This window comes from Stenella coeruleoalba (genome assembly GCF_951394435.1).
Source record: "Stenella coeruleoalba genome assembly, chromosome: 3".
Lineage (NCBI taxonomy): Eukaryota > Metazoa > Chordata > Mammalia > Artiodactyla > Delphinidae > Stenella > Stenella coeruleoalba.
In genome coordinates this window covers 60,813,899-60,837,692 of record NC_137148.1, presented here as the reverse complement: position 1 = coordinate 60,837,692, position 23,794 = coordinate 60,813,899, and the positions used below count along the sequence as shown (strand labels likewise).

Sequence of the window (23,794 nt, the reverse complement as noted above, 5' to 3'; positions counted from 1 at the left end):
CAGTTGAAATGCCCTCATCCATTATCCTCTAAAATGGATACCCTCTTCATCTATCTACACCCTCAGCCCATCGGGAAAAATTTCAGTCCATTTTCTTCCTTCACGTTCTTGGTCCCAATCCCTTGCATGCCTTGTGGTCTATCCATCTTCCTCTATGAATTATACATCTTATCCCTAGAGTCTTTGGTCCTTGCTAGTTCAGCCACTTCTCTCAGGCTCAGGTTTCCCATTGTGACCTGAAGGACCTGAAGGATAGCAGCTAAGAGTGACCTAGCTATTGAAACTGAGCTGCTCTAGTGGTTATGTGGCCTAACACACGTTAGGCCATATAGGAACAAGCATGGAGTCATTTCACAGAAAACGCAAAGACTATATAAAAAGTAAAAAAAGAATAAAAAGGCCTAAAATTTTTTCCATCTACAGGAAAAAAGCCAGTTTAGTTGTAATCCTATTCCTTGGGGTTTTGTTTATATGCTGAGGAATTCTTAAATATATTCCTGTGTCATTTTCTACACTTTAAAGTCAAGGAAATCTGAAAAACTTACCATCACTGCCTCGAGATGATATTGATTTCACATCAATGGACTCTTTCCTCCTGTTCTTGTGTCTGAATGAATGAGACTCTAAGGATTTCAGAGTAGTAATTGAGAGTGATTAGTTTTCAAGCTTATTCACAGGCAAAGTTTAGACATATTTTTTCCCTCATTCTCCAAAGAAAACGAGGTTACTTTTTAAGCACTGTAAAATATTTTTAAGAAATAGTGAGCCACTGTCTCTTCAAATCATCAACACACACAGAATTATCAGTCATATTAATTGTAAAATGACATCTTTTCCTTGTGGTACCACATTACATTGTAATGGAGCTTATTATTAAGGGTTACTTAGTCCCATTAATAAATATCTTCTTGAAAATAAACATTAAAACTTGGGGGAAGGCTTCCCTGGTGGCGCAGTGGTTGAGAGTCCGCCTGCCGATGCAGGGGACGTGGGTTCGTGCCCCGGTCCGGGAAGATCCCACATGCCGCGGAGCGGCTGGGCCCGTGAGCCATGGCCGCTGAGCCTGCGCGTCCGGAGCCTGTGCTCCGCAGCGGGAGAGGCCACAATAGTGAAGAGGCCCGCGTACGGGAAAAAAACAAAAACAAAAAACAAAAAAACAAACGGGGGGAAATTTTGAGGAATTCATTTTGACATGAAGGACAATACATTTCCATGGGTGGGGAAGGCTTCTATGGGGATATTTGAGGAAATAAAATACTAGTCAAGTTCACAGAGAGTAGAGTTTGAGAAACTAATTTGGACCAAGTTTAGGTCCCTCTGTAAAAGACCTCTTGATGGTTTTCTAGGTTCTCCTGAGGATATGATTTCATCAAATGATGCAGACTGTTGATCCCAGGAATGAAGAGAAGAAAAAGCAGTTTTCTAATCCGAACAAATTCCAACAATTTAACTCTCACTTTTGTCCTTGTTTTCTGAGGGAAAAAAAATCTGTGTAAGTCTTTGCAGACTTTGAATTTAATGCTTAAAATGTGCTGTCACATTAATGTGAGATCTAATCAAACGGTGCATGCTACCAGTGAGGACCAAAGGATAAAAATGTCAGGGCAGCAGAGGTGGCTTCAGAAAATTGCATTTTCAGGGCATTTGCTTCTTGTAGGAGTAACCCATGAGCAAGGAGAGAAACTCAGCCATAACACAGAATTTCTCCTCACTGTGCAGAAAGGAGGCAGATGTGCAGGTTTCAGCAGGGGGATGCTTTTCTTAGACACTGATAAATGATCATATTCCAAGAAAGAAAAGAAGATGCAATGCTTTTTAAAGAACTGTCTACTGACACCAAAAAAAGTGCAAGAGAGCATAGTAACTAAGATAACCAGTTCCAGAGCCAAATTGCCAAAACTCCAATCTCCACTATGCCATCTAATACTGTGCAACTTTGGGAACGTTCCTTCTCTGTGTCTCAGTATCCACACCTGCAAAGTGGGGATAGTTATAGCACCGCATTCATAGGCTGTTGTGAGATGTAAACAAGTTAATTCATAGATAGCACTTAGAACAGTGCCTGCTACATAGTAAATATAAAGTTCATGTTTGCCTATTATTAATTACATTTGTTCATCTGCATGTATACCTCTTTTTAAGCAAATGTAGGATCATGTTATAATATTATTCTACTACTTGCTATCACTTTATAGTATGTCTTAGATATTTCTTTAGCTCACCTTTTTAACCATTTACTTTAATGTCATTAAACATCTGATTCAATTTTAAAAAGGTTAAATCAGTAATGAAACTTGAATTATATTTATATAGCATAAAGTGGAAGGCAGAACTATTATAAAGTTAATCTGAACAACATAGCCAGCCATAAGACCTTGTCTTAAATACCTAACTTAAACTATTTTACTACCCCTTTGCCTAATTTTCTTTCAGACCCTGCCTTAATAATTTTCCTAGCCTTGGATTTGAGTTTCAGTACTTCTTTATAAGATACCTATAAAATTATATTGTTAAGATCATATTACATCTTTCAAACCCTGAGGAAATAATAGTGGTCACTTGCAAGACATTGGATTTAGCCTATTACATTTAGGAATGTAATAATCATACACATTCCTAACAGTTGTTTACCAGATAACAAATTAAATCTAACTTATTAAATATTTAAGATTAAATTCAGGATTAAAGAGCACAAGAATTCCTCAAAATGTAGTTTCCAAATAAAACTAAACTAGGGAGGCTATAGCCCAGGCTGGCTGGTTGAATTCTAAATCATTCACTAGAAATAATTATTCAAAGATGGATAATGCTTATTCTTTCTTTTATCTCAGCTAAAATTAAGAAAATCTATAGCAATAGAAAAGACTAAAAGTTTGGAGAAATTATTTATTCAATAAAGGCCATTTAAATCAAAGAATTCATTTATTCATTCTCTCAAAAGATGTTGTGGAATGAACTTTAAAACCAGAGAAAAGAAGGATAAGAGAGATTCAAATAGCTATACTCAATGGCAAAAAAGGATACAGTGTCATCAATTAAAAAAAAAATAGCTACCACTTACTGAGCATCTACTATGCACCAGACATTGTGCCTTACTATTTATTTTAAATATAGTAATTATCTTACATAATCATTACAATTCTGAAAGCTACATAGTGCAATCCCCATTTTACTGATGAGGAAATTTAAACTTGGAGAGATTATGTGGGTAGCTTAAGGTCCAAGAGTTAATAAATGGTGGAACTTATGCTTTCCAAGATGGGATGGTTTCAGTTAATCAATGTTCTGTATTTATTGAGTGTCTATTATGTGCAAGGCAATACTGGGCACTGTAAAGGATATGAAAATGCTTATAACAGTTTTTGACACTCAGAAGCTCTTAAGTAAGTTAAAATAATACTCTCACTAGGTTAAAGAAATAAACTAAAACATCTGTGAAAGAGAGAGACAGAGAAAAAGTGTAGAGGGAAGAGGAGAAGGATACCAAACAGTTAAACGCCAGGTACTGCTAGACATTATATACATTTTCTCCTTTAATTCTCATAGGCATTGTTAATTCATTTTACAAATGAAGAAACTGAAGCTCAGAAAGAGCAAATGAAATCTTTCTGAGTAGGTAAAAATATGGTCCATTTTAGAATCCAGGAAAGGCACTAAAGTAAGTAGCCCAGGGTCCAACTTTATGCCTCAGTGGCTGGGAAAGCCACCAACAAGGGAGAGAATGTGTGGTGTGTGTGCAGGAACGAGAATTTTAAATCTTTGGTAGCAGACTGATTTTCCCCTCTAATGATCAAAGAATTCTAGACCTTTCAAATGTAGAAGTCATTAGCAGCCTCCTCTTTTTATGGCAGAGGAAACCAGGAGTCAGGCAGTGAGAGTCTTGCTCAAGGTATGATGTGAGGATGTGGGCAGCTGAAATGGTGATTTGCTGCTCCTGACTGCCTGGCGAGGGCCCATTCACATCTTCTAATTGTATGTAGTCACTGACTGCTGCAAAGAAAGCGAAGACTAACTATGGTATAATAATGTGTGTCCCCTGGACTTTCAGGCCACTCTCTATTTTCAGTTTATCTTGCTCTCCATGGTTTCTAGTCAGCAAAAGAAACCAGGATGAAGAAGGCATTCAGTAGAAAAGGTTGCCGTGAATGAAGATTCAAAGCTTTTTAAGGGATCCTGCTTTTAACCTCGCTCTCAGACCTTTCAGTATCAGCACTCAGATATCAGCAATCCAAGTTCTGGGGTGGTGACTGTCAATCTAGACTTCTTCAGAGTGATTCATAGACTTGAACCCACAAATTCCACCTGAGTATGTATGAGTGAAATTGAAGTATTCTCACCTGTTTGAGAATTATCTCCTGAGTCACGATGAACCTTGTGAATCTAAAGTTGTTCAGAAGTTTGGTAAAGCAAGAAAAAGAGATTTAAAATATGGTATTAGTTACATTTCCAGCCAAACAAATTCATTAAAAACTCTGAAAAATTCAAGAAAACAAGAAGTTGCACAGATAATATGAACAGATGAAAGATGGACACCAGCTGATAATACTACAAATTCTGTTACATCCAGACACTTATAGAATGCTTGAGCCTGACAGCAGGGAGATACCCAAGGGATACACTTTCTAAGCAAGACGTCTAGATCTCCAGTCAGCTGTTCTCATTTTGACAGTCTGCAGAAATGCAGAAAGACAAAAAACCAAAATTTAAAACAAAATTTAAGATTTTTATATGTACTCTGTTTATATTTCAGACATGCTATACATTTTTCCTGTAATATAAAAGCAATCTAAATTTAAGCCTAGGATATTAAAAAACTTTCCCCCAAAGCTCTTCAAATGCACTTCAGTTATAGACAGTCAATTTACTAAATGTTTCTTCATAAAGTCTGAACTTTAGATTCAATTTTGCACCTAGTTCTTTCTCGGTATCAATTTTTTTGGGCTAATGCTCAGTACATATCTGTCAAATGTTTAGTGCAGTTATTAACATTAGAAATAATAAATATGCTTTCTTTGGGGGTTCTGTATTTCTGGTGTTTATAACTAAGACACTGTTACTGGGGCACACCTAGCTTTATCATGATTATAATCATGCTGCTTTGCTGCTAAATCCACCTACTTCCAGTTTCTCAAACCATCACACATTTGTAAGCACTGAATGAATGGAATAAATTAACCTGAAAAACAAGACAGATGAGTATGTAGGACTGTTTATGGGGGGAAGATTAGTATGTTTAGCAGCATCAGCTGTAACAGCCAGAAGTCCCATATATTTCAGATACAGTAAAATGTTCCAGCTTGATTGAACCATTGAAAAATCATCATGTAAAACTGAAGTGTTAAAATAGGGGTTTTGTATGAATTATTCTGCACAGTTCATTCCACATAATTACAGAAAAAATTACACAGCCAGCCTGTGTGAGATCTTGGCCTTATATGTGACTAAGGGCTGTGGCTTATTTATCCCGTAACTATGGGAACTTTTTATTTCTTCTGTGAACAACTGTTTTATGTTTTTTCTTTACAAATAAAGATCATTTGCTACAAAGCTACTGAGTGCAGTATGAATTTCTGATAACCAAATGAATACAACTTTTTCTCAGTCAGCTTCAGCTCAAAAGCAAGTGATCTTTAAATGCTTAGCTTTTCTCTTTGACTCACAATACATCTCTCCTTTAGGAACAAAGCCCCATGGCCACTTTCTTGTCTTTCGTTGACTTCTGCAGGCCAGCTGATTGAACTGTGGGCCTCCTAGGAGGTCAGTGTAGGCTTTGTGCTCCATCTAGTCTCGACGGAACTAGATGAAGCCCAAAGTCCAGCAGATGCACAGTCCAACCCTGCCTTTGGGTCGGAAATGTGCACCTGCCCCTGAAGGGAGAAGAGGGGACAGGGAGGAGGGGAGAGGAGAGGTACCGGGTCTGTCTGCTGAGGTGGCTCTGGACTTTCTCCACACAGGATGTTGCATTCAGCGATTTCTGAGCTGAGCACGCTGCATCCCCATAAACCTGTGGCCCTCAATTGGCTCATCTGTCTCTGATGGGCTCTTCGTTAGGGACAGCAGCAGAAACTGGAAGTACTCCTCAAACAACCAATCACCACTTGCTTTGCACGCAGAGGTTCTGCAGGGCTGTGTCAGGTCATAATTCCCTTCACAATCCTCTGTGGTAAGAGCAGTGCCTGAGGACAGTTTGCCCATCACACCCCAGCAGTGCTAGGTTTTTACTGAAGCTTCCAACTCAGGTTATCTTCCTGCCTCTCCCAGATACCTCCTTTTACAACCAAAGATTCATGTGAATGAAAACAATTCTTTTAGAATTACAATTTTCTTCTTGGAAGGCTAAACCCACCCATCATTTATAACTTGGTATGAATGCTTTTATTAAAATTATTTCCTCAGGGCTTCCCTGGTGGCGCAGTGGTTGAGAGTCCGCCTGCCGATGCAGGGGACACGGGTTCGTGCCCCGGTCCGGGAAGATCCCACATGGCGTGGAGCGGCTGGGCCCGTGAGCCATGGCCGCTGAGCCTGCGCGTCCGGAGCCTGCGCTCCATCCGCAATGGGAGAGGCCACAGCAGTGTTTTTTTACCGCAAAAAAAAAACAAAACAAAAAAACCCAAAATTATTTCCTCATAATTCTCAGTCAGGTTCACTGAAGAAATACAGAGAACGAGTGGTCCTGTAGTTTGGCACTCTCTGGTGGGCAGCCAGGAGAGGCCTGTGGGCAGGAAGAGAGGAGGAACCACTTCTCCTGTGACCAAAGCAGCCATCTCTTACATGTTTGCACGGTGCTAGCAGCTCTACATTTACAATCTAGTCATTACAGCACCCTTGAAAGGAGGAAAGGTGGTCATTCCTTCTGACAGATGCAGAAGCTGAGGTTTCGAGAAGTTGAGGGGCTTGTCTGAACCACACAGCTAGCACGCAGCAGATCCCAATTTCAAACCCAGCTCTCTCCATCTAAAACCACTTCTCTTTGTCACGTTGCTCTCTACAGTCAGGCCCCAGAAGGGAAGCCCTGGCGCAAGCTTGTTAAACTGGGGTCTGAGGACAATATCCCTGGGTTCAGTGAAGGGCATGTGTCTGAATACAATTTTCTGTGTAATTTTGGGGAGGGTTTCAATCTCTGCTATCGATAGGTTTTGTCACATGCATGCTAAAGCAAAGAAAAGAAATCGTAATTCAATGGTTACACGTCAGCCAATCTCTCCAGAGTGTAGTGTTTTTGTTTTCCCTTTTGTAATGGAAATGCATACAGTAATGACTAAGAATTCTGATATCATGTGTCCCCCAGGCTTCAGCACTAAGGTTCTGCAATGTGAATACTGCTGGCCTTGCCTGTGCCACTCTTGCCAGAGCTCAAAGCTGGAATTTCTTAGCAAGGCCTTGGAAGCTTATAGCCTGTTTTTGGGGAAAAAAAAAATCATAATTCCAATCTTTTAATTCCTTAAAATACTATAGGTTCCCACAAGTGTTACTGTCCTTGTGCTAAATGCTTTGTGTACAGATACCTGATTATGCTTGGCTCAAAAGCACTACGAATTCTGGGTGTGTGTGTGTACACGTGCGTGTATGTGTGATTTCAGGGTCATTTGATTGTTTTCCTCTTAAAGAATAATCATTTTAAGACGATATTTTCTTTACACATCCACCAGAATGTCTAAAAAGGAAATTCTGTCAAGTATGTGGAACAAGTAGAACTCTCACATGTTGGAGGGTGTATAAAGTGGTACAGACACTACGAAAAAGGTCTGGTAGTTTCTTACAAAATTAAACATATGCCTACACTATGACCCAACAAATAACATACAAGGGAATCCCCATAAGGTTAACAGCTGATCTTTCAGCAGAAACTCTGCAAGGCAGAAGAGACTGGCAGGACATATTTAAAGTGATGAAAGAGAAAAACCTACAACCAAGATTACTCTACCGAGCAAGGATCTCATTCAGATTCGAGGAGAAATTAAAACCTTTACAGACAAGCAAAAGTTAAGAGAGTTCAGCAGCACCAAACCAGCTTTACAACAAATGCTAAAGGAACGTCTCTAGGCAGGAAACACAAGAGAAGGAAAAGACCTACAATAACAAACCCCAAACAATTAAGAAAATGGTAACATTGGAAGACACATATCAATAACTACCTTAAACATAAATGGATTAAATGCTCCAACCAAAAGACACACACTGGCTGAATGGATACAAAAACAAGACCTGTATATATGCTGTCTACAAGAGACCCACTTCAGACCTAGGGACACATACAGACTGAAAGTGAGGGGATGAAAAAGATATTCATGCAAATGGAAATCAAAAGAAAGCTGGAGTAGCAATTCTCATATCAGCCAAAATAGACTTTAAAACAAAGACTATTACAAGAGACAAAGAAGGACACTACATAATGATGAAGGGAATCAATCCAAGAAGAAGATATAACAATTGTAAATATTTATGCACCCAACATAGCACACGATAAATAAGGCGAATGCTAACAGCCATAAAAGGGGAAATCAAGAGTAACACAATCATAGTATGAGACTTTAACACCCCACTTTCACCAATGGACAGATCATCCAAAATGAAAATAAATAAGGAAACACAAGCTTTAAATGATACATTAAACAAGATGGACTTAATAGATATTTATGGGACATTCCATCCAAAAACAACAGAATACACTTTCTTCTCAAGTGCTCATGGAACATTCTCCAGGATAGATCATATCCTGGGTCACAAATCAAGCCTTGGTAAATTTAAGAAAATTGAAATCGTATCAAGTATCTTTTCTGACCACAATGCTATGAGACTAGATATCAGTTACAGGAAAGAATCTGGAAAAAATACAAACACACGGAGGCTAAACAATACACTACTTAATAAGCAAGAGATAACTGAGGACATAAAAAAATACCTAGAAACAAATGACAATGGAGACACAACAACCCAAAACCTATGGGATGTAGCAAAAGCAGTTCTAAGAGGGAAGTTTATAGCAATACAACCCTACCTCAAGAAACAAGAAATGTCTCAAATAAACAACCTAACCTTACACCTAAAGCAATTAGAGAAGCAAGAACAAAAGAACCCCTAAAGTTAGCAGAAGGAAAGAAATCATAAAGATCAGATCAGAAATAAATGAAAAAGAAATGAAGGAAACAATAGCAAAGATCAATAAAACTAAAAGCTGGTTCTTTGAGAAGATAAACAAAATTGATAAACCATTAGCCAGACTCATCAAGAAAAAAATGGAGAAGACTCAAATCAATAGAATTAGATGAAAAAGCAGAAGTAACAACTGATACTGCAGAAATACAAAGGATCATGAGAGATTACTACAAGCAACTATATGCCAATAAAATGGACAAACTGGAAGAAATGGACAAATTCTTAGAAAAGTACAACCTTTCGAGACTGAACCAAGAAGAAATAGAAAATATAAACAGACCAATCACAAGCACTGAAATTGAGACTGTGATCAAAAATCTTCCAGCAAACAAAAGCCCAGAACCAGATGGCTTCACAGGCGAATACTATCAAACATTTAGAGAAGAGCTAACACCTATCCTTCTCAAACTCTTCCAAAATATAGCAGAGGGAGGAATACTGCCAAACTCATTCAACGAGGCCACCATCACTCTGATACCAAAACCAGAGAAAGATGTTCACAAAAGAAGAGAACTACAGTCCAATATCACTGATGGACATAGATGCAAATAGCCTCAACAAAATACTAGCAAACAGAATCCAACAGCACATTAAAAGGATCATACACCATGATCAAGTGGGGTTTATCCCAGGAATGCAAGAATTCTTCAATATATGCAAATCAATTAATGTGATACACCATATTAACAAACTGAAGGATAAAACCCATATGATCATCTCAATAGATGCAGAAAAAGCTTTCAACAAAATTCAACACCAATTTATGATAATCCTCGAGAAAGTAGGCATAGAGGGAACTTACCTCAACATAATAAAGGCCATATTTTACAAACCCACAACCAACATCATTCTCAATGGTGAAAAACAGAAACCATTTCCACTAAGACCAGGAACAAGACAAGGTTGCCCACTCTCACCACTAATATTCAACATAGTTTTGGAAGTTTTAGCCATGGCAATCAGAGAAGAAAAAAAAAAAAAGAAATCCAAATTGGAAAAGAAGAAGTAAAGCTGTCACTGTTTGCAGATGACCTGATACTATACATAGAGAATCCTAAAGATGTTACCAGAAAACTGCTAGAGCTCATCAATGAATTTGGTAAAGTAGCAGGATACAAAATTAATGCACAGAAATCTCTTGCATTCCTCTACACTAATGATGAAAAATCTGAAAGATAAATTAAGGAAACACTCCCATTTACTATTGCAACAAAAAGAATAAAATACCTAGGAATAAACCTACCTAAGGAGACAAAAGACCTCTATGCAGAAAACTATAAGACACTGATGAAAGATATTAAAGATGATAAATACAGATGGAGAGATATACCATGTTCTTGGATTGGAAGAATCAACATTGTGAAAATGACTACAGTACCCAAAGCAATCTACAGATTCAATGCAATCCTCATCAAACTAAACAATGGCATTTTTCACAGAACTAGAACAAAAAATTTCACAATTTGTATGGAAACACAAAAGACCCCAAATAGCCAAAGCAATCATGAGAAAGAAAAATGGAGCTGTTGGAATCAGGCTCCCGGACTTCAGACCATACTACAAAGCTACAGTAATCAAGACATTATGGTACTGGCACAAAAACAGAAAGATAGATCAATGGAACAGGATAGAAAGCCCAGAGAGAAACCTATGCATATATGTTCACCTCATCTTTGATAAAGGAGGCAAGAATACACAACAGAGAAAAGACAGCCTCTTCAATAAGTGGTGCTGGGAAAACTGGACAGCTACATGTAAAAGAATGAAATTAGAACACTCCCTAACACCATACACAAAAATAAACTCAAAATGGATTAAAGGCCTAAATGTAAGGCCACACACTATAAAACTCTTAAAAGAAAACATAGGCAGAACACTCTGACATAAATCACAGCAAGATCCTTTTTGACCTACCTCCTAGAGAAGTGGAAATAAAAACAAAAATAAACAAATGGGACCTAATGAAGCTTAAAAGCTTTTGCACAGCAAAGGAAACTATAAACAAGATGAAGAGACAACCCTCAGAATGGGAGAAAATATTTGCAAGTGAAGCAACTGACAAAGGATTAATCTCCAAAATATACAAGCAGTTCATGCAGCTCAATATCAAAAAAACAACCCAATCCAAAAATGGGCAGAAGACCTAAATAGACATTTCTCCAAATAAGATATACAGATTGCCAACAAACACATGAAAGGGTGCTCAACATCACTAATCATTAGAGAAATGCAAATCAAAACTATAATGAGGTATCACCTCACACCAGTCAGAATGGCCATCATCAAAAAATCTACAAATAATAAATTCTGGAGAGGGTGTGGAGAAAAGGGAACCCTCTTGCTCTGTTGGTGGGAATGTAAATTGATACAGGCACTATGGAGAACCATATGGTGGTTCCTTACAAAACTAAAAATAGAACTACTATACGACCCAGTAATCCCACTACTGGGCATATACCCTGAGAAAACCATAATTCAAAAAGAGTCATGTACCACAATGTTCACTGAAGCACTATTTACAATAGCCAGGACATGGAAGCAACCCAAGTGTCCATCGACAGATGATAAAGAAGATGTGGCACATATATACAATGGAATATTACTCAGCTATAAAAAGAAATGAAATTGAGTTATTTGTAGTGAGGTAGATGGACCTAGAGTCTGTTATACAGAGTGAAGTAAGTCAGAAAGAGAAAAACAAATCCCGTATGCTCACACATATATATGGAATAAAAAAAAAAAATTGGTTCTGAAGAACCTAGGGGCAGGACAGGAATAAAGACGCAGACGTTGCGAATGGACTTGAGGACACAGGGAGGGGGAAGGGTAAGCTGGGATGTAGTGAGAGAGTGGCATGGACTTATATATACACTACCAAATGTAAAATAGGTAGCTAGTGGGAAGCAGCCACATAGCACAGGGAGATCAGCTCGGTGCTTTGTGTCCACCTAGAGGGGTGGGATAGGGAGGGTGGGAGGGAGACGCAAGAGGGAGGAGATATGGTGATATATGTATAGCTGATTCAATTTGTTATAAAGCAGAAACTAACCACCATTGTAAAGCAATTATACTCCAGTAAAGATGTTAAAAAAATAATGAGTCAAGGCAAGGATCACAACAATAACAAGCTAACAAGCAAATAAATACTAGATACCTCCTTCAACATTCATTTCAGAATCACCTTGGGAGAGTGTGAAAAGCATTTGGTAGAAATATCTGAATCTGCTTTTGTCATTACGGAATGACAGTCATACGAGGCATCAGTCGTAATTAAAATCACCAGGTTCCCAGTATGTGAGCCTGGGGGTCATCCGTGATGCTTTCTTTTCTCTCATCCTCATGACTAGTCCATCATCAAATCCTGTAAAATCTCACTTCTAAACACCTCTGGGATTACCCATTTCTCTCCTCTGTCAGAGTACAAGGCTACCATCAGCTCTCGTCTAACTCTAACCTCAGCAATAACCCTCACAACCTAACCCATTCTCAACTGTTCAATGAGTGTAATCTTGCAAAACTGTACATTTAATCCTGTCATTCTCCTGCTTAAAACTCACACTTCCCAATCGGTCTCAGGGTCAGCCCCATTTGACAACCTGGCTATGAGGCTGTGCTCACCCTGGCCCCTGCCAGCTCCCCAGATGCACCACTGACCCCTGCTACTCTGTCCTGGGCTTTCAGCTTGCAGGCCACACTGCCATCCCTCTCATTTTTCCATGTTCTTTACTACCTCAGAGCCTTTGCACATGTGACTCTTGCCCAGAAAGCTTCCCAACCCATTCTCTTCCTTTTGCCTATTTATCCTGCAGATCTTAGCTGAACGGTGGTTTCTCAGGGAAGCCTTCCCGGGTATTTCCTGCCCATCCCAGTCCCTCACGAGGTTAAGTCCTAGTGTCCTATGTTCTCAATGGACTTTTCCTTTATTGCGTTTTTTTTACAGTTCATAACTTTGTACTTATTTGATTGTTTGTTATCCTTCCCAACTGTAAGTCCTACTTTTAGCAGGAGCTGTGTCTCACTTGATTACCTTTGTATACTGAGTGCTAACATACTACTTGCACATAGAAGTTCAGTAAATATGAGTCCATAAGAACTGAGGTTAACCAGGTTCTTTACCTTATAGCTTGTGGTGAAAACACTGTTGTTAATGATTTGACCATCATATTGGTCTTTGTTGATTATACTTAATACGGATGGCTCTAAAGCATTTCATGGTAGAATACTGATAAGGAAGTTTTCCATAAAATGAGTGTTTTTTTTTTAAAAAGCAAATACAGTAGTGATTTAAAAAAAAATCCATGTGCTCTGATAGCGTCAAATCTATGACAAGCAAAAGAGCTGGTGTGATGGTGAGAAATCAAGGCTATCAAACACCTGAGTGCACCCTCGTCCCTGAACCAGTTGCTGCGCCTCTGAGAGATTCTTTGTTAAGTTTCTCATCGTAATCAATGCAGTGATAAAACCCAGTAGATATTATTTAAAAAACAAAATGATTGTTCATATCTGTACATACATTTGTAAAGGAATGATAAGTGACTTTGAAGTATTTCTTGATTATACAGAAGAATGCTGGCTTTGATCAGAGTTTTCAACCTTTGGCTTTGTGTTGTTTGCTTGTTTTTTGCGTCTTCCCCACCCCAAATATGATGAAAAGGGGTAAAAACCTGGTTAAGATGAAGAAAAGCACTATTCTCTTAAATAATCAGTGTAAGAAATCTTTAAGGGTGAACATTCTTGACCAAAAACTTCATGACAAAACAACGCTTTCACGTATAATGATATGACTTCAGTAATGCAGTGGAGTTTGAACGCTGAATGAGAAACTTGATTATGGGAACTGAATCATTCGAGACCCTCCCTTCATTTACATGCAAGGAAAATGATAGTGTGAGTGGTCTAATACAGAATTTCTTTGATCATCTTTCTTTACTGAAGATACTCTGATGAGTATTTCCTCAGAAGGTATGAATATCTGATGCATAGATCAAAGATCCTTTCTATCTGCTCTATTTTCAAAAACCACTTGAAGATACACTTCTCAAAATTCCCAAACAGCAAACAAACACCAACAGTGTTCTCTAAACACTGAAAGAAAACGCCTCATGCAACATTCTGGATCCCTGTCCTCAATGGTTACCTTTACATAAGCTCCCAAAGCCATGGACAAGTTGTTGTCGTTGTTCTCACGTACTCTGAGTCTGGTTTCTCAAAATACTATAGCACCGAGACAGAGGAGAAATTGCCTGGATACCAATTGATGCTCCGTGTCAGATCTCCACACTTCGGTTAATTTTATGAGCCTTACAGACTCAAAGTAACATCATCTCTGCTCTTTTATCTTGATGGTAATTTAAAATGTTACTTATATCAAAGCAACATGCATTGGTTTGATATAAATGAAAATGCATATGAATATTTAAGATTACACAAGATTAAAAAGAAGGATCTCAAGCTGCTTTTTTTTTTTTTTTGTTAATTTGCTGAAAATAAATATCTCCTGTGCTGTTAGGTATTTTCTTGGAAAAACTTAAACAACCTTTTGTGCAGTCTCCGATCTAGCATGTTCAGATATGGCTGGTATCGCTTGGTCAAAACTTCTCTTACTTCTCTCACTAGTGTCCACTGGCCCTACATTCAACATGCGCTTGCAAAAGCCTTTACACAGAGAAGGACTCTCATGATGTAGCCCAGTGATAATCATTTTTCCATGCTTATCTCATGGGAAAACACTTAATGCAAGCGACCATTCAGGCTTAGATGTTTTATCTTTTATCCCTTGTCCAACTTCTCTTTTAATTGCTTTCAGATACCTACCACGTAAGCACCACTTTGCTTCATACCTGGCAAATACTGAGTTTTCTAATATGGAAATATGATAGTGATTCTCAAACTTCTGCCTAGAATTGGATCTCTAACAATTTCCCAGGTGAGGCCAGGGCTGCAGGTCTGGGGACCACGCTGCCATTCCTGATGCCTCCCCACTCAGAATGCTCTGCACGAGCAGCACTGGCAACACCTGGAGCTTGTTAACTCCACCCACTCCCAGGCTCACTCCAGACTCTGAATCAGAATCTGCATTTTAACATGTAATCTCTAAGTGATTTGATTACACATTACAGTTTGAGAAACACTGATTCAAGCTGAAAAATCATAGGATTGCCAACAGATCTTCTGATATCTCCATTTTTAGTTGTGTAAACGTATGAACTTCACTGAGTCTCAGTTTCCTTATGGGTAAATGGGGACCAATGCCTACTTTTTAGGATCTAAGAGGATTAAATGAATGTGTACAAAATGCCTAGCCTACTAGCTCTCAGGCTGGTCTTTTATGTCAGAGTCACATAGAAGGCTGGTTAAAACCACACTGCTGGGACTTCCCTGGCGGTCCAGTGGTTAAGACTCCGTGCTTCCGCTGCAGGGGGTACGGGTTTGATCCCTGGTTGGAGAACTAAAATCCCACATGCCGTGAGGTGCAGCCAAAAAAGAAGAAAAATCACACACACACACACACACACACACACACACACACACACACACACACACACACACAAAACCACACATCTGTCGTGCTGGGCCCCCATAATTTCTGTTTCAGTAGGTGTAGGTCAGGGCCTGAGAAGTTGCATTTCTAACAAGTTCTGTAAGGCAGAGGCTGCTGATCCAGTGGCCGTACTTTGAGAACCACTGGCCTAGCCAATGGTGGGTGCCCAGATAGTGCTGGTCCCCTCGGCCTGCTCTTTCGTAGATGTATCCTGTTTGTTGAGAATATGGATGCAGCGCGCTTGCTATTTCAGGATGGAGTTTAGTTTACAGAAATCATTTCCTTTAAGGTAGACACATAAGCAGCACACTTGTGTTTCTCACTTCTATGCCATCATGCCTCTAGCCTGTGTCCCCTCACTGCTCAGTGACAAAGGAAAACATAGATCAAACTTATATATAAACTTATATGAAAGAAATTTCATTTTGCTTAACGTTTCTTGCTCTCAAAGAACTATCCATGACTGATGGCACTTTTGCTAAATATTCTATTGTGTAAACTCAGAGGCCTGCCAGGTTTGGTCAAGAGAATGAGGGAACTGCAATGATCTAACACTTTCTCACTCCTGTTACCCCAGCACTCAACAGAGATTCGTTAAACTGCTTAATGACACCCAGACTTTGCTTGCACTGAGATTAGCATAAGATAGAAGCAATCAGCAGGACCTTTGCTTAATAAATCAGGCCCTTTGAAAGCTACCCAGAGGTGGGACAGCACAAAGGAAAAATTAGCAATGAGAGGACAGAATTGTAAAACAGCGTTATCATTGTGTGTCCTGAGGTTCTGAAAATGCTGTTCATTAGAATCTTTGCTTACATTTTGTGAACAATCACTCCCAGGAGAAAAAGGGTATCTCTAATTGGTACCTCATCTTCTAATTCAATTCAAGAAATATTTATTGGGCCTGTGAGACAAAGGTGGTTAGGACCTAGTCCCTGCTCTCAAGGGATTTACTAATAGGGGACAAAAAACAAGTCCTGTCACAATGAACTTATTCACTCTGTGTTGAGCGTGTACTATGTGCCTAGGTAATGTTCCAGACACTGGGGATGTGACAGAAAACAAAACAGATAGTTTCAGGAAGCTGGTTCAAAAGTGCCAAGATAGCATTTCACAAAGGGTATGATGCTGAGGGGTTAAAAGGTAAGTTAAGGGCATTCCAAAACTTGATGCTAAATAACCTGGAATCATATATTCAAGTCGTTTGTCCTTTAATGTTTTTCCAAGCCTTCTGGGTTTATCAAGGAGAAAGCCTCAGGTTGGTGGGTCTTTAACACCTACCACTTTCCAAGGAGAGGGGGCTCAGTCTCCAAACTTTCAACCAACAGCCATAGCTTTCTAGATTTACTAACACTGTGGGGTTTTTTTCTACTACATCTATTTTACTGTTAACCTTTCATTATGGCTAACTATTGTGGTATTCCATTTTATGGTAGCAATTACTGTGGTGATATAAAGTTTTAGAAGTGACTCCTTCTTGGAAGAGGTAAAACTGTCACTCTATGCAGATGACACGATACTATATATAGAAAACCCTAAGGACTCCACACAAAAACTACTAGATCTAATAAATGAATTCAGCAAAGTAGCAGGATACAAGATTAACATGAAAAAATCAGTTGCATTTCTTTACACTAACAATGAAATGTCAGAAAGGGAATGTAAAAAAAAAATACCTTTTAAAATAGCACCAAAAAATAAAATACCTAGGAATAAACCTAACCAAAAGGTGAAACACTTATATGCTGAGAACCATAAAACATTAATAAAGGAAATTAAAGACAATTCAAAGAAATGGAAAGATATTCCATGCTCTTGGATTGGAAGAATTAACATTGTTAAAATGGCCACACTACCCAAAGCAACTTACAGATTTAATATGATCCCTATCAAATTACCCATGGCATTTTTCACAGAACTAGAACAAATAATCCAAAAATTTATATGGAATCATAAAAGACCCAGAATTGCCAAAGCAATCCTGAGGAAAAAAACAAAGCAGGAGGCATAACTCTCCTGGACTTCAGACAATACTACAAAGCTACAGTAATCAAAACAGTGTGATACTGGTATAAAAAGAGACATATGAATCAATGGAGCAGAATACAAAGCTCAGAAATACACCCACACGCCTATGGTCAATTAATCTTTGAAAAAGGAGGCAAGAATATAAAATGGGGGAAAAAAATCGTCTCTTCAGCAAGTGGTGCTGGGAAAGTTGGACAGATGCATGTAAATCAGTAAAGTTAGAACACACCCTCACACCACGCACAAAAATAAACTCAAAATGGCTTAAAGACTTAAACATAAGACATGACACCATAAACTCCTAGAAGAGAGCATAGGCAAAATATTCTCTGACATAAATTGTACCAATGTTTTCTTAGGTCAACTCCTAAGGCAACAGAAATAAAAACAAAAATAATCAAATGGGACCTAATCAAATTTACAAGCTTTTACACAGCAAAGGAAACCTTAAAAAAAAAAAAAAAGAAAGAAAAGACAACCCACGGAATGGAAGAAAATATTTGCAAATGATGTGACTGACAAAGGCTTAACTCCAAAATATACAAACAGCTCATACAACTCAACAACAAAAAAACAAACAACCCAATTGATAAATGGGCAGAAGACCTTAATAGACATTTCTCCCAAGAAGACATACAGATGGCCAGTAGGTACATGAAAAATGCTCAACATCACTAATTATTAGAGAAATGAAAATCAAAAACTACAATGAGGTACCACCTCACAGTGGTCAGAATGGCCATCATTAAAAAGTCTGCAAATAACAAACGCTGGAGAGGGTGTGGAGAAAAGGGAACCCTCCTACACTGTTGGTGGGAATGTAAGTTGGTGCAGCCACTGTGGAAAACAGTATGGAGGTTCCTCAGAAAACTAAAAATAGAATTACCATATGACCCAGCAATCCTGCTCCTGGGCATATACCCAGAGAAAACTTTAATTCAAAAAGATACATGCACCCCTATTTTAATAGAAGCACTATTCACGATAGCCGAAACGTGGAAACAACCTAAATGTCCATCGACAGATGAATGGATAAAGAAGATGTGGCACATATATACAATGGAATACTACTCAGCCATAAAAAAGAATGAAATAATGCCATTTGCAGCAACATGGATGCAACTAGAGATTATCATACTAAGTGAAGTAAGTCAGAAAGACAAATACCATATGATATTACTTACATGTGGAATCTAAAATATGGTACAGATGAACCTATCTACAAAACAGAAACAGACTCACAGACATAGAGAACAGACCTGTGGTTGCCAAGGTGGGGGTGGGGGAGGGATGGATTGGGAGTGTGGGATTAGCAGATGTAAACTATTATATATAGTATGGATAAACAACAAGGTCCTACTGGATAGCACAGGGAACTATATTCAATATCCTGTGATAAACCATAATGGAAAAGAAGATAAAAAAGAATGTCTCTATGTGTATAACTGAGTCACTTTGCTGTACAGCAGAGATTGGCACAGCACTGTAAATCAACTAGACTTCAATAAAAAAAAATCTTTTTTAAAGTGACTCCTTCTCAAGAAAAATTAAATATGAATAGGTCAGGTGGTGCCTGAATATGGAAATAATCAAAGTCTAGGAGTGAAGTAGGGGAAACAGTCATAAGTGATGTGCCCATCCTCGGCCCCTGAAATGCCCTGGCTTCAGCAGGGAGGAATCAGGCCTGGTTGGAGGATGAGGTTTGGTGGGGGAGATTGAGAAGCATGGGTAGGGCTTGTGGATGCGGACAGGGCAGGTAAGTAGCACACACTGACAATGATAATGACTCAATCACCTCCGGCTCTGGCACTGATCACACTGGACAGGGGTAGCGCCACACCAGGGTTTAGCTGCAGAAGGCTTTCTTTGAATTAACTCTCCCAAAATATAAAACAGGTAAAGCAGAGTGACTTCAGTGGAACAGCAGGGGGTGGGTAGAGGTCTGGAGCTCCTCATACCTGGCCCCTTTCTTCTGCTGAAGAAGCTGAGGACTTCCTTTAACAGAGAATGAAAGCAGACCCAGACAAAACCCTGGTTTTAGAGGTGAGTGATCTGCTACTCAGGCCGATGGTGCTGGGGAAGGGGGTAGGCAGCACTGCGCCAGCGGGAGAGGCTGTAGGGGTCACACTGACCAGCGAGCAGCTAGTGGATCTGGCAGGCCAGTCCCCTTCTGAGTGTAGTTTCCTCGTGTGTCAGATGGGTGGGCCTATGCTCAGCAGAGTGTGACACAGTTCCCAGCAGCCATTGCTGTCTCCTAATTCTCTGTACAGCTCTGCACGGCCTACGTCTCCCACTTCTGTGTCACTGCATGGAACACTACAGCCATTTCTGGTCCTAAGCTGCACGTCTAGGGGCTGATGCCACCTGTTAAGAAATACTAGTAAGTGAGACCATTAACTTAATTTGGTCTGGAAATGCTTCTTTAGGAATGAAGGCACAGAGGGGTATTAAACACCACCTCTCCACCCTGATAAAGGGTAACCAGATGGATGAATCAAGCAGCGTTTATAATTTTTAAAAAGTATACAACTTCCATATGGCATGGACAGTTTTCTCCCTTCCAAACACAATAAAAACGCCAATTAAATCCAAGCAGGAGCAACATTACTGGAAGGCTGTAATTGTAACTTTTCCTTCGAGTCAGTAGTGGCTGTGAGTGGAGTTCTGTGATGACAGGCCAGCTGCAGGAGGATATTACAGAGAGATTTCATTTTCTGGGGTGGCCTCGCTGATGGAAGGGAGATAGGAACAGATGGCATCAAATCGAGTCATGAGATACATTCTCACTCTAAACAGAGTGTTATTTCCTCTATCCTAGCTTTCAGTTTTACAGACTCCAGTACTATTAATGCTTAAAATGTACAAGAAAAACATATCTGAAATTCCTGTCTGAAAAGCAGCTGGACACCCACATAGATTTAAATTTTAAATACTTTTTGTTACAGTCTTGGTCCTGTCCAGGTAACAAATTATTTGGGATCATTCGGACTGGTCTACCTGTCTAACCTGACCCTCTGTGCCTGGGGCTGTTCATGTGGAACCTTCATCACCAGAAGGTTCTCACAGCAGTACACATACCCTTGGGTCCCCAGGCTTCCTCAAGAGATGAAACTACCCACCGTGACACTCACTGTGCAGGTGGGTCTGCTTCAGGACAGAAGGCACTGCAGTCCAAGTGTAGGGGACTGTTCATCACCCTATCAAGAAATCTGTCAGTAGAGGGGCCTAGAGACACAGCTGGAGCTTCCTTAGTGACTACATCAGAGGCAACAGCACAGCATCTAAAACGTCACGTATGTGGCAACTATTTTGAAAGCTCCTAGTAAGGAAACAGCTTTGTCCACTGAGAACAGTTTCAGTGTCAAAAAATCCATATCAAGAGAGCAACCTCTCAAGAATAAGACACCTAGAGTTGAGGTGTATGTGGGAGAGACTGTCTGGTTCAGTCCACAGCCTGTAGGCAGTTAAAACAGCTATTGACATGTCATAGAGGGAGGCACTCAGGCCAAGTGGTGAGGTTTACCCAAGGGCACAGAACTGGAAAGAGATAGGGTGAAGGACAGAACAACTGTGCACGCTGCCTTCTCATCAATCTTCAGCACTCAGAAATGGCAAATACTTAGGTAAATACTAGAGAAAAGTTTCTCTTAATTTCTTTAGTACGCGTGTTTAAGGCAAAATCATACCATTGTCTTATGGGGTTTATAATGTATATAGATGTAATATATATGAAAACTACAGCATATAGAATAGGAAGGAGAGGGGTACGTGGAACTTATAGTTGCTAGGTTGCTATGTTTCTCATGAATGGTACAATATTAGCTTAAGTAGCTTGTGTAAAGTTAAGGATATATACGATAATTCCTAGAGCAACTATCAAAAAATGAAGAGAGATTTAACAAAAAGCCAATAGATAAAACAGCACTTAAAAAATTATCCAAATAATCTAAAAGAAGACCTGTATAAGGAACAGAGAAATAAAAACAAAAGGACAAACAAAAAGAAAATGATAAAATGGTAGACCTGAATCCAACCATATGAATAATTACATCAAATGTTAATGGATTAAACACTCCAATTAAAATAGAGATTGTCAGAATTGATAAAAAGTCAAAATCTAACTATATGCTGTCTATAAGAAATGTACCTTAAATAGACATACACATTGAAAGTAAATGGATGGGAAAAGATACATCATTCAAACTAATAAACGTAAGGCTGGAGTGACTCTATTAATATAAAAAATATAATAGATTTGAAGATAAAGAGTATTATCAGATATAAAGAGGAGGAACTTCCCTGGTGGCACAGTGGTTAAGAATCCGCCTACCAATGCAGGGGACATGGGTTCAAGCACTGGTCTGGGAAGATCCCACATGCTGCAGAGCAACTAAGCCCGTGTGCCACAACTACTGAGCTTGTGCTCTAGAGCCCACAAGCCACAACTACTGAGCCCTCGCACCACAACTACTGAAGCCTGCACGCCTAGAGCCCAATCTCTGCAACAAGAGAAGCCACCGCAACGAGAAGCCTGTGCACCACAACGAAGAGTAGCCCCCGCTCATGCCAACTAGAGAAAGCCTGAGCACAGCAATGAAGACCCAACACAGCCAGAAATAAATAAATAAATAAATTTATTAAAAAAGATATAAAGAGGAACTTTTCATAATGATAAAAGGGTCAATTCATCAGAAAGATATAATAATCATAAATGTATATTACTTAACAATGGAGCTTCAAAACACATGAAATAAGAATTGATAGAATTAAAGAAAGAGACGAGCCCATAATGACAGTTGAGGATCTTAACACTGTTCTTTCAGAACCTGATAGAACTAGACAAAATTAGTAAAAATATATAAAATATGAAGAAAACAATCAACCTCTTTGACCTAATTGGCATTTGTAGAACACTACCCAACAAAAGAATACACATTGTTTTCAAATGAACTTGAAATGTTGACTAAGATGGACATTTATCTGACCATAAAAACAAGTTTTAAACAACTTAAATGGATTCAAATCACAAAAAGTATATTCTCTGACCACATAGAGTTAAATTAAAAACGAATAATAGAAAAGTATCTGTAAAATCCCCAAATATTTGGAAACTAAAAATCATACTTCTGGATAGCCCATGGACCAAAGTAGAAATCAAAAGGGAAATTGGAAAGCATTTTGAACTAAATGAAAATGAAAATATGCAGTGCAAGAAAGAGTTTAGAGAGCAGGTCTGAGGTTGTAATCTTCAGAGGAGTCTGTTTTCAGGGTTGGCCGTTGGCTGGTGTCTGTGAACTTGACTTTTGGAATGTTCCCTACAATGATAAGACTGTTTAGCCCATTTGGGGTATGACACCTGCTTTCCTTCTGGGAGATAGGAATTTTGATATTTGTGGCTGGCTCTCGTGTTACTGGGACCAGCTCCCAGTAAAAGCCTTGGACTTTGAGTACAGGGGTGAAAATACTGCACACACATTGTTGCATTCTGCTGCTACAGAAAGGAGCTTATTCTGTGTGACATCATCTGGGGAAAGGAAGGGCAGAACACTGGAAGCATATGCCTGTTTTCCTCCAGACTCTGCCTGATATCTTTTCCCTTTTATGATTGTTGTAATAAACTATAGCCATGAGTACAACTGCCTCTGTGTCCCTGAGTCTTTTTAGTGAATCTCCAAACATATGGGTGGTCTTGGGACCTCCCAAACAACAACATATCAAAATTTGGGGATGCACTAAAGCAATACTTAGAGGGAAATTTATAGCAGTAAATATTTATGTTAGAAAAAATAACCTCAGCTTCTATCTTAAAAAATCAGAAAAAGAACAGCAAGTAAACCTGAAGTAAGCAGAAGAAAGGAAATAATAAAGATCAAAGCAGCAATCAATAGAATAGAACACACACACACACACAAATAGATAAAATCAGTGAAACCAAAAGTTTCAGGCCCAGATGAGGAATTCTATGAAATATTTAGGGAATAAATAACGCCAATTCTCAACCTCTTCCAGAAAAACAAAGAGGAGGAAATATTTCCCCACTTATTCTATGAGGCCAACATTACACTGGTT

General features: G+C 39.1%; 1 protein-coding gene across 6 annotated transcripts in view; it reads right to left on the bottom strand.

Moving 5' to 3' along the window:
- PDE8B (phosphodiesterase 8B) overlaps positions 1 to 23,794 on the bottom strand; it is a 372,638-nt gene that overhangs the window by 28,117 nt on the left and 320,727 nt on the right. For all 6 annotated transcript variants that reach the window (XM_079917344.1, XM_079917345.1, XM_079917342.1 and 3 more), the window contains 2 exons: positions 4,338 to 4,380; positions 546 to 623 (listed from right to left, as the gene is read on the bottom strand). In XM_079917344.1, coding sequence (XP_079773470.1) covers positions 546 to 623; positions 4,338 to 4,380 — 121 coding nt within the window. The remainder of the gene's footprint in view (positions 1 to 545; positions 624 to 4,337; positions 4,381 to 23,794) is intronic.